The sequence below is a fragment of the Chrysochloris asiatica genome, unplaced genomic scaffold, assembly GCF_000296735.1.
Source record: "Chrysochloris asiatica unplaced genomic scaffold, ChrAsi1.0 scaffold00137, whole genome shotgun sequence".
In the NCBI taxonomy this organism is placed as follows: domain Eukaryota; kingdom Metazoa; phylum Chordata; class Mammalia; order Afrosoricida; family Chrysochloridae; genus Chrysochloris; species Chrysochloris asiatica.
Genome location: NW_006408655.1, coordinates 7,233,329 through 7,246,104, shown reverse-complemented (window position 1 = coordinate 7,246,104; position 12,776 = coordinate 7,233,329). Strand labels below are relative to the sequence as shown.

The following is a 12,776-nucleotide window of genomic DNA, read 5'->3' as shown; positions in this document are numbered from 1 at the left end:
GTATTCCATCTGGTGAGGTCCATGTGTATAGTCATTTCTTATGCTGTCTTAAAGAAGGTATTTGAAATGAACAAATCATTGGTTTTGCATAATTCTATTATGCATTTTCCAGCATCATTTCTATCACCAAGACAATATTTTCCAACTACTGATCCTTCCTCTTTGCTCCCAACCTTTGCATTCTAATCACCAGTAATGCTTAATACATCTTGATTGCATAGTTTGATCAATTTCAGATTGAAGAAATTGGTAGAATTCTTCCATTTCATCCTGACTGGCTTTAGTGGTTGGTGCATACATTTGAATAATAGTGGTATTAACTGGGCTTCCCTATAGGTGCATGGATATTATCCTATCACAGACAGCATTGTACCTCATGACTGATCTGGATATGTTCTTTTTGACGATGAATGCAACACCATCCCTCTTCAATTTGTCATTCCTGGCATAGTAAACCATGTGGTTGTCAGATTCAAAATGACCAATACCAATCCATTTTAGCTCACTATTGCCTAAGATATCGATGTTTATGCGTTCCATTTTATTTTTGACAACTTCCAATTTTTCCAGATTCATACTACGAACATTCCATTTTCTGATTTTCGATGGATGTTTACAGCTGTTTCTCTTCATTTTGAGTTGTCCCCGTCAGCAAATGAAGGTCCTGCGGTCTCTTCTCCCATGGGCTTAACTCCATTCACCTTATCACGCACGGTCAACTCTACTCTGAGGAGGCAGCTCTTCCCCAGTTGCATTTTGAGTGCCTTCCAACCTGTGGGGTTCATTTTCCAGTACTGTGTCTGACAGTGTTTCTCTGCTATTCCTAAGGTTTTCTGTGACTAAATATTCGGAAGTAGTTCGTCACTCTTTCTTCCTAGTCTGTCTTTGTCTGGAAGATCATCTGAAACCTGTCCACCATGGGTGACCCTGCTGGTATTTAAAATACCGGTGGCATAGCTTTCAGAATCATAGCACAGCACAAGCCACCACAGTACAAAAAACTGACAGACGAGTAGTGGCTGTTTGGTTTTAAGTGGAAACTATCACTTTAAATTTTGAGGAGCTCTGTGCACATGCACAGTAGAACCCTCCAGGGGTAGGTGTGGGGTGTCCATTCACTCAGGCATACCCTCTGGTCACCAAAATGGAGGTGCGCAGACAGTGAGAGACCAATGAACAGATACCAAAAAAAGAATGTCCACACCTGTATCTCTGAGGTTCTGTCAGGCGTTTGTGGCTGTTCTGATCCTTCCTCTACTTGGTCTCTCTCAAGATGGTGGCTCCAGGAATACCTGAACATCTTGAACTAGAAAGCAATGGATTTCTTGATTCTGCTACAAAATCCTCTATCTGTAAGCCTTCCAATCTTCTAAATATTCCTTTATATGTGGTTCAGAGTTCTAGCACCATTCCCTCAGCCTTCTTGGCCTGGTATTCTGTGTTATTGGTTATGGAGCTCCTCACTGCACGTCTACCCGATCTACCATCTTGATTGGATCTCCAATTTATGTCCCATAATATGCACTATTTTGGTAAACGTTACATGTGCATTTATTAGATGGAGTATACTGTAAGTCTCAGTTGGGTCAGGTTGGTTGGTTATATTGTTCAAGTCTTCTATATATATATTTCTGATTTTCTGTCTGTTTTTTCTATTCATCGTGAAGTAAAGGGTTTTGGAATTTCCTATTTTAATTGTGGATTTGTCTTTATTCTCCTCACAGTACTCAGTTTTTGCTTCATGAAAAAGACATCAAAAAGTTCATAGAAACATGAAAAGATAATGAAAATTTTCCACAAACACTTTGAAGTCCCCTCATATTTTGTTGTTTTGCTATTAAGTATGTTAACATGATTTTATCTGGTTTTCTATTTGTTTCAGTCAGGTGAGTAAAACTGGCCCTGTTAATTCCCCTTTAGCTGAGAGTAAGAATTTGCTTTTTTATAAGTGTAAATATAAAAGGATTAAATTAATATGTAATCAACAGAGCTTCTGCCAGCTAAAAGAATGTACCCCCACTGTAGCTGCACACATACTTTTATAGTTTAGATTATGTTCCAAAAAACATATGCAGAAGTCCTAAGCCCTGGCACCTAGGAATGTGATATTGTTGGAAAATGAGGTCTTTGATATGTTATCAGTTAAATAAGTTGTACAAGAATAAATTAGGTCCTAATCCCATCTGAGTGGTTGTACAAAAGAGAAAAAACAGAGAGAGACATAGGGAAAGTACAACGTGAAGATACAGCTACAAACCAAAGAACACCAAAGAATGACTGGGGCCATTTTGGAGAGAACATGGCTAGACTGACACCCTGAATTTGCACAATTAGCCTCCAGAATTGTGAGATAACAAATGTCTGTTCTTGTAAATTTACAAATTTATAGTACTTTGCTACAGCCATTCTCACAAATCAATATGCTTACTAAACCTCTCCTGCCCCAAGAAAATGTAGCATGCAAGGTTGGTTTTTGTTGCTGTTATGTGCTCAGATTCAGATCCATAGTGACCTTGTATAAAGTTTCCAAGGAGGGGCTGTTGAGTTTGAACCTCCAGCCCTATGATTCAAAATGACCTTGTGGTCCAGTGCATTATCCCAAGCATACAAGATAGAGATGAAAAATCTATCCTTGAAGAAAATGACTCAAAAATAGAATCATCATCTCTCCATGTGTGGCCAATAGAAGTGGAATGTAATTTAAAATTTAACTGTTGATGAATTTAAAAGGTTAATAGAAACCAGATGAAATTAATTTTAATAAATTTTATTTAACACAATACACCCAGATAGTATTATTTCAACATATAGTCAATATAAAATTATTGGGATATTTTACATATTTTTTTTTTTTACTAAGTTTTCAGAATCTGGTTTGTATGTTGCACTTGTAGCATGTCCCAATTCAGACTAGTCACATTTCAAAGGTTTAGTAGTTTCACATAGCCAGTGGTTACCACACTGAACCAAGTATAACTTAAGACCAACTTAATAAGACTCTGAAATTGAAAAATAGAAGAAAGATAAAAGATGCGGTACAGCAATAAGACAAAACTGAAAAAAATTATCCACTCATTTCCCTTCAGTCCTGCACTCTACAGCTAGTGATTCCTGTGAACACCTGTTAACAATCTGACAGAGGTCTTTTTTCTTTTAATTCTAGCCAGAGCAGTCTACTCAGTCTACATTCAGTAAAAACAAGACAAGTCAACTTTCATGCTTTCAAGAAGCTGCCTATAACTAATGACCAACAAGAAGTTGGGGGATTAAAAAGCTCTAACTTTTTAACCTGTCCATGGCTAACTCAGAACTATGTTCTACAGGGTCTCAAAGAGTCCTTCAGTAGGCGTGGCTCCAATTATTCACAGTAGTAACTTATTTCTTGATGAAATGGACTTCTTTCCCTTCCTGCTGACTTACTGCCCCATTTTCCTATCAGTGTAACCTGAGATTGCTTTTCAAACACTTGATATTCAAATTCTATGTCTGCTTCTGGTACAAGCAAACCATAGCACATAGCTTAGGAAACAAATTGGGCACCAAAATAACTTCATGTTGTTAACTGTCATCAAGTCAGTTCTGACCCATAGCGACCCTATAGCAAATGGATCAGAAAATGTACTGAAAAATCAATAGAAGAGAGTTTTCCTAATTAAAAAAAGGAGTTAGTTTAGAGTGTCATTTTTGGGGGAGTAGGTGATAAAGGAGCAGCAACTTTGACATATATCCTAGCATTTTTGCCTTTCATTCATTAAGGTAATAATTTTTAGATATCCAGGCAAAGTAAACTAATTATTTTCCAAGGGAGAATATCAAGGTAGCCTGAGACTTCTCTAAGAATTATTCAGTGTTCAAATGCTAAGGGAAAGGAGATGAGACCTAAGAATATTTATCTCAGCCAAGCTGACATTCAAGTTTAGAGGCGAGAGACAGACAAATAGTCTCAATTATAAACAACCTATGAACCACATGCTCTTTTTTAGAAAAACACAAGAAAAATCAAATCTTCCTAATTAAGAGAAGTCAGTATATATATAAAGTGTGACCTTAAGGTCAGCAGTTCAAAACTACCAGTCACTCCGTAGGAGAAAGATGAGGCTTTCTGCTCCCATAAAGATTTATAGCCTCGGAAACTGTGTACAGGATCGCTACGGGTCAGAACCTACTAGATGACACTTAACAACAACAACTTAAAGACTACCAAATTAAAAAAAAAAGTAGATCATAAAGCTTCAAAATTATCCAAAGAAATACATGAACATATATAAACCATGCTGGAAGGACCTTATATATAGCATTTGGTAGAAGTGATCGTAGGGGAAAATAGGATAAAATGGAAGAATCAAGACTTAAATATATTTCTTATGCTAATACAAATAAATGGTAGTAAGTTCACCCTTTGTAGAAAGCCAGAGATCATCTAAAAGAAAAAACTCACTAAGTCCAACCATACATTTATAAGAAAAAAACCCAGTAGAATTAAAAATTAAAAAGCTTTGGTTCTTTGAAGACACACAAACAAAAACCAGATAAACATTGTTATAATAAAATTAAAAGAAAATAGACAAATCCACAAAGTTGTAAATGAAAAAAAAAAACAAAACTTGATTTGTTGTTGTTAAGTACTGCTGAGTCAGTTCGGACTCATTGGGACTCTGTATAGGGTTCCCAACAAACAGCTGGTGAGTTTAAACTACCAATCTTGAGATTTGCAGTCCAGTGCTGATCCTACAGTGCCACACCAGGAGTCCTTAACTTGGCTTAAGGGAAATGAAAATATCCTGAAAATACATTTGGAAATATAAACAAACCACACTGAATAATTGAAAAAGACAAATCTAAACAGACAAGTAGCAAGGGAAGAAATTGAGTGAGGAAAGGCTATGCAAGAGTCCAACCCACTGTCCTCAAGCAGATTTGGATTCATAGTGACCCTATATAGGGTTTCTGAGACTAAATTTTTATGGGGGCAGAAAACCTCATCTTTCTCCCTGGTGGGTTTGAACTACTGACACTGCAGTTAACAGTCTGGTGCTTACCTTACAGTATTCCCAGACAGCCTTATGGAAGAACAGCCTTAAAATATGAAGTCTCATCTAGTTTCTTTTATGTTAATTCTTTAAAAAAAATTTTTTTTTCAACAGATAAGTTGAATAGAGTTGAAACTGTTCAATTTACCAAGATAGGAACGCCTTAAATTTATATTTGTAAAAGAAGTCTAACATTGACATCAAAACCTGACAGGAGAAAGCCACCCTCAGTTAATCAGCATTTATGGAAAAATCCTAAAGTAGTGATAATTGTAATTCAGTAGTACTTAAAAGAAAAAAAGATGCCATTACTAGTTGAGGTTCCTTCCTGGACTGCAAAACCCCAAACCAGATCCACTGCAATGGAGTGGATTCTGACTCGCAGTGACCCTGTTCAGGATTTCTGAGGAGTGGCCTATTGTTTTGAACCTCTGATTTTGCGGTTAGCAGTCCAGTGCTTATACTACAGCACCACACCAGGACTCCACACAGCCATGGATGAGTCAACATTAGGTAAAATATATAGGCTAGAACTCCTGGTGTGGCACTGTGGATTTAATAGGCTGGGCTGCAAAGTCGGTTTGAACTTCAAGGGTGGGCAGTTCAAACTCACCAGCTGCTCTTCGGAATCCCTATACAGGGTTGCTATGGGTCGGAGCGGACTCAATGGCACTTTAACAACAACAACAGTTACTTTAATAGATGGGTTCCTGGTGTGGCACGGTTCAGGATAACGCACTAAACTGCAAGGTAAGTTTGAGCCACAAGGTCAGCAGTTCAAACCCACCAGCCACTCATTAGAAACCCTATACAGGGTCGCTATGAGTCAGAACTGCACTTAACAACACCAACAACTTTAATAGATACATAAAAAGTATTTGACAAAGTTCGACATTCAACATGATTACAAAAATAAAGGTAAAGATAGACACTGCTTTAAAATGATACATAAATATTTTGAAACCAAACTCTAGCATCATTTTAATGCTAGAACACTAGATGCATTTCCACTAAAACCATGAACTAGACAAGGATGCCTACCATCACTACGTCTACTTAGCATTGTTATTAAAGATAGAACAATGAAATTAGTGAAGAAATAGAAATAAGACACATAAATATTGAAAAGAAGATAGCATAACTATCATTATTTGTAGCTTATATAATTAAGTGGGAAGCACAGTGGCTCCGTACGATAAGCACTGGACTGTGAACTACAAGGTCTGAGGTTCAAGCCTGCTATGGCTCAGTGGGAGAAGGATGACTTTCTGCTGCCTCGAAGATTTAAAGCCTCAGAAACCCTATACAAAGTCGCTATGAGTTGGAATCAATGTTGACAGCTCTGAACAACATCAACAATATGATTAAATGAAAAATATTAAGAACAATGAAACAAAACAAAAACCCAGCCACTGAACTGATGGCAACTCATTGTGACCCTATAGGACCAGGTAGAATTGTTCCACAAGGTTTCCCAGACTGTAAATCTTTATGGAACAGACCGCCACTTCTTTTGCCCAAGAAGTGGCTGGCAGAATCAAACAACTCACCTTTTGGTTAGCAACCCAACACTCAACCTACTGAGTCACCAGGGATCCTTTAAGAACAAACTGAACTCACTAAACTTATAGACAAAAATCAATCATTTCCCTATATATTATTAAAATAAATTATTTTTAGTTAAAAATATCTTTAATTCAACCTTAGTAAAAATTATAAGTGAAAACAGAGCCTATAAATTTTAATAGCAGGAAACTTGAGAAGACGGGCTATTATTGATAGAGTGATAGGTAGAATGGGGAGTACATCACTAATGCTCTTTATTTAGATAGATAATATAGTTCAGTTTTAAACTGTTATTTTACTATGGAGTTGAGGTTCTGTTTGTCTTCACCAAGTAGAGCAAAGACTCTTCCTATAATATTCAGAGGCTGGTTTTAATAGCTTCAAGAACTACAATGGTAAAACCCTAAGTCTGAATAGTGATTATAGAAAATGACTTCAATTTACATAGAAAACATATTAATCAATAAGAAAAGCTGAAAATTTTCATTTAAAACTTGACGAGTAACATGAATAAGTAGTTTAAAATTTGTAAAGACCAGTAAGCATAGAAAAAAATCACACCAGTAATGAGATAGCACTTTTTTCAAGTCATATTGAACAAGATTTTTTAAAAATCGATGTTCTTTATTGGTGAGGATATGAAGAAAATGGGCACTTTCAAACACTATAAATGTAAATTGTTGTAATCTGGAGGATAAGATGGTAATTTTATTGAACTAGAAAATGAGTATTACTTTAGACCAGAAACCTGTACCTGGAATTTACCCAATGGGCTGGACCTTAAAATTTGTAAATAAGTATGTATAGGACATTCATTGCAGAAATGTTTGTAATGACAAGAAAAAAATCTAGGGAGAAAAACAGATTGTTCACCAATAGGGTCTTGCTAAATAAAATTATACTATTGTAGATATATCATCTTGCAGCCATTGGAAATACTATCTGCCTGTCTTAATGGATTATTTCTAAGATACATTATTAAAATAACTAAGAATGGTGGTTTTGGTATGATGTTCATGTAAATAATAATGTATATAAATGGAGTCCTGGTATTGTGCTGTAGGATAAGCACTGGACTTCAGACATATTGTCAGGAGGGACCAATCGCTGGAGAAGGATATCATGTTTGGTAAGGTGGAGGGTCAGAAAAAATAAGAGGAAGACCCCCAGTGAGATGGATTGGCAAAGTGGCAGCATCATTGGGCTCAAGTGTGGCTAAAATTGTGAGGTTGGCCCAGGACCAGGCAGTGTTTCGTTCTGTTGTGCATAGGGTCGCTATGAGTCGGCACCGACTGGATGACACCTAACAACAACAGCATGAATCAGAACCTACTCAACAGCACTTAACAACAACAGATAGACCAGGATAATCTCCCCATCTCACGATTCTCAATCACAACTTTAAAGAACCTTTTGCTATGTACGGTAATATATTCACAGGTTCCAGGGATACCATATTCACAGGTTCTGGGGATTAGGATATGGACATCTTTGGGGGTCAGTATTATGCCTTCCACATGTTCAACAAAAGAGGAGACTATACATTGTGTGACATGAACTATCCAGATAAAGCAAAGCTAGGGAGAGCAAAAACAGATTAGTGGTTATTTGTGGATAAACATGGAAGGGTAAGCAGAGATGTACAGTATGAGGGATCTTACTAGGGTGATAAAAATGTCCTAAGACTGATTTGTGGTGATGGTTATACATCTAAGTGTTCTAAAACTGATATATGGTGATGGTTATTTGTAAATTTTCTAAAATAAATCATTCTATTATTGCACACTTGAAAAGGGTGAATTATACAGTATGCAAACTAGGGCTCAATAGAGTTATTAAAAATACAAAAATAAATAGAAATTTTAAATAGCTGAACAATCATCAACGACATTGAATTAGTAGCTGAAAATCTTTCCACGGAGAAAAATTGATGCCTAGATAGTTTTACATGAATTGTCAATTAAGTAAGACACAAATCAACCAGTAGATCAGTATTCCAAGTTTAACACTGTCTCTCTATCCTTCCTTCCATTCATCCACCAAACCATTTATCCATCATCTAGTTCTCCTTCTTTGGGGCCTTTATAATTGCTATGCCATTGGACTGGAAAACTTGAATATTCACATAGCTTGTTTCTCTTCATCATTCAGATCTCTGCTCAGAGAAGTTTTCTCTGACCACAGTGTCTAAAATTACACCCTACTTCACCACATCCCCACTCACTCTCTCTCCTATGTCTTGGTTTGCCTTTTTCATAGCACTTATCAGAACCTGAAATTATATGATTCATGTCACTCTTTATTTCTGTGTTCTCTGTCTCTCTCAGTGGAATATAAGCTCAATGTAAAGCAGGACCTTGGTCTGTCTTACTCACCAATATGAAAAGGCTCCTCGAAGAGGGTTCACAGCAAAAGCTAAATAAATATTTGATGAATGTGTGTTTGTTAATATCATCTTACTTTTCAAAATAGTACACTATTTTTACTTGAATGAACTATTCATATGGTTTTTCTTTCTGGGAGATTTGAGAGGCAATTTTCATACCCTGTGCAGTTTTTCTGTGCCCTTTCTTTTTCTAAAGTTATTGCTTTATAATTTAATACAAAATCTCGTCTTTGAATGTGTTTGGAGTAAGAATTTGGGTCATCAAATTCCATTTGAAATATATTCTCTATAATTTTTCATGTTCCAATCAAATCTTTACTTGTTTTTAAATGGGTGATTCAGATTTTAGAGTAACAAACTTTTCTTTTCACAAGCAAATCTCTTACTTTCTAAGCAACATTACCATTATTTATGAATATTTATACTGTTTAGTACAGTATGTATTCCTAGTATCATAATTTATTTTTAAAAATTTAAGGACATCTTAGAATTTCTGAGTAGAGAGAAACATTAATTTATCATTTGTTATCTATGCAGATTTTATTGCACTGCCAGTATGTAAAACAACTAGATAATATCAGCTGTCTTATTTTCCAACATTTTGCATTTCTGACAATAGTAAAAAATTCACAGTCTGACTATTTTGTGCATTAATGGTGTATATCTGACAGTAATGAACACCAAGGTACTAGATAAGAATAATGCTGACTGATGTTTAAAATTTTGTGTCAGCTTGGTTGGGGCAGGATTCTCAGTAGCTTGGTAATTATGTAATGATGTAAGTTGGCAGTATGTAATGATGTAGATATTCTCCATTTTCAAATAATGCCTATTTCCACATAACAAGCTGTTCTTTGGGATCTAACCATGCAGGTAAGTGAGGTGTTGTTGTTGTTGTTAAGAGTCGTCGAGTCGATTCTGACCCATAGTGACCCTGTTATAGGGTTTCCAAGGAACAGCTGGTGAGCTTGAACTGCCGACCTTGCCGTCCAAACGGCTTTGCAGTCTGGCACATTAACCCACAGTGCCACACCAGGAGTGGGTGTGTCTTCATCTAAAATTAAGCTATCTACTGGTGTGGCACTGTAGGATAAGCACTCATCTGCAAGATTGGTTTGAACCACAAGGTTGGTGATTCAAACTCATCAGTAAATTCCTCAGTAAACAGTGACAGGGTCCCTGAGTCGAAACCAACTCGATGGCACTTAACAACAGCAACAACAACAGCAATAGCTTTTGCTATTTTGGGGTTTGGCTAATTGAAATGACTACTTCCTCATCAAAATATTTTAATAACCTATAGAGAAAAGCATATTCACTGTCTTTACTTTGTTTCTTACAATCTTTAAATTCTCTATCCTTCCTTATTTTTCATGTCTGTTTCTCTTCACTCAGTCTTCATTTCCCCAGAGTTCCTTATATTCATTTGGGCTTTACGTCTCAGATACAACCAACCTTCATACTTGATCCGATACCTGATCTTTCTTTTCTGTCTCTATGTCTGTCTCTGACAACTTTGTGATTGTTGCTGTTAGATGCCATCGGATTGGCTCTGATCCTGTGTACAACAGAAAGAAACACTGCCTGGTCCTGCTCCATCCTCACAATTGTCAAGCTTGAGCTCATTGCTGCTACCACTGTGCCAATCCATCTCATTGGAGGTCTTCCTCTTTTGTGATGACCCGCCATTGTACCACGCATGATGTTCTTCTCCAGGGACTGGTTCTTCCTGACAATATGTCCAAAGTGTGAGAGATAAAGTGTCACCATCCTGGGTTCTAAGGAGCATTATAGCTGACTTCTTCCAAACCAAACTGATTTGTTCTTCTGGCAGTCCATGGCAATTTCAATATTCTTCTCTGACACCATAACTTAACTAAATTCTTCTGTGGTCTTCCTTATTCATTGTCCAACTTTCACATGCATATGAGGCTATTGCAAATATCATGGCTTGAGTCAGGCATACCTTAATCTACAAACTGATATCTTTGCTCTTGAACATTTTAAAGAGCTCTTGTGAAATAGATTTGCCTAATACAATACATTGCTTGATTTCTTGATTGTTGCTTCCATGAGTGTTGCTTGTGGATCTAAGCAAAATGAAGTCTTTGACAACTTCAATCTTTTCTCCATTTATCATGCTGTTATTTACTGATCCAATTGTGAGCACTTTTGTTTTCTTTACATGGAGGTGCAATCTATATAAAAGACTGTTGTCTTTGATCATAATCAGTAAGTATTTTAAGTCCTCTTAACTTTCAGCAAGCAAGGTTTTATCATCTTCATATTGCAGGTTGTTAATGTGTCTTCCTCTAGTCTTGATGCCAAAGTCTTCCTCATATGATACAGTTTCTCAGATTATTTGCTCAGCATACGTATTAAATAAGTATGGTGTTGCAACTGTTTCTCCTCATTTTGAGTTGTGCCCCAAAGATTCTGAAAGCTTCACTCTATTTACATCATCATGGTCAGCTTTACTTTGAGGAGGCAACTCTCCCATAGTTGTATTTTGAGTGCCTTCCAACCTGAGTGACTCGTCTTCTGGTACTATTTTTGTCATTGTTCTATTGCTGTTTATAAGATTTTTGTCTTCTGGCACTATATCTGCCAATATTCCACTGCTATTCATAAGGTTTTCAGTGGCTAAACATTCAGAAGTAGTGTGCCTCTCCTTTCTAGTCTGTCTTAGTCTAGAAGCTCAACTGAAACCTGTCCACCATGGATGAATCTGTTGTTACTTAAAATACTGGTGGCATAGCTTCCAGCATCACAGCAACAGGCAAACAACCACAGTACAACAAACTGATAGACAAATGGTGATTTGTCAATTTTACCTATAGGCAATATTTTTCTATGTATTTTCTAACTAGATTAATACTTAAGAAACATGAAAGTGTGGAAGTTCATGGAATATAACACTGACTCAAACCACTCCCTTGTTCTTATTTCCTGCCTAGGTATATTGCTTTTGTTGCTAATGGAAATGTAATGGTTGGAAGGGTCAGACATAGCTCCTGTGTTTTAGAAAGCAATGAAAGAAAACTCTCATAGAAAAATGGAATTGTGTTATACTTAATTTTCACCACATTTATAAATCCTACCCTTCCTGAAGCTCAGTTCTTTATTCTAGAAAGACTTCTGGCTAGCTCCCTGGACTTTATCCTCTTCCTTGTTTGGAATACTATAAGGAATTGCCATTTTTTCTCATACTCTAGCACATTCTATCTTTGTAATTGCTTCAAGTTGCAGTACTGAATATAGTACATTTTTTTAAAGGTAAAACCATGCTTTATTTTATACTTAAAGCAAACAATTATTTTATTTCTTTTAAATTATAGTTTGGGTGAAAGTTTACAGAGCAAATTAGTTTTCCATTCAACAATTTCTACCAAACAATTATTTAAAATAATACTGTGACTCTAAATTAAGTATCTTCCAGAAAGTGATGTGTTAATGATCTAGTTTATGAAAGGAGTCTAGTTATTTAGATTTAATTTTATTTCCCTGACTTTTGGGTTGGTAAGTAGAAATGATTCAGCACTTTATGATGTATTGTCATTTCTTCAACACACTTTTGAAGAAATTCTGTTCTTCCTCCTCCCTAACCCTTTCTACCACCTCTAGTCATAACAACAGGTATCTTTCTTGAACAGTTAATATGTGCCAAATTATGTACTGAATACACTCTACATATGTTATTTAATTCTGAACACAGTCTTGCAAAATAACTGTGATGATTCTCTTATTGCATAGAATTGGATTAGACAATCCTTGGTTCATTCACAACTCATATT

At 36.2% G+C, this 12,776-nt stretch overlaps 1 protein-coding gene across 1 annotated transcript in view; it reads right to left on the bottom strand.

Moving 5' to 3' along the window:
• LOC102834083 (prolyl-tRNA synthetase associated domain-containing protein 1-like) overlaps positions 1–1,820 on the bottom strand; it is a 3,578-nt gene extending 1,758 nt beyond the window's left edge. The window contains exon 1 of the mRNA XM_006869908.1: positions 1,805–1,820. Coding sequence (XP_006869970.1) covers positions 1,805–1,820 — 16 coding nt within the window. The remainder of the gene's footprint in view (positions 1–1,804) is intronic.
• Between the last annotated feature and the right edge of the window lie 10,956 nt (positions 1,821–12,776).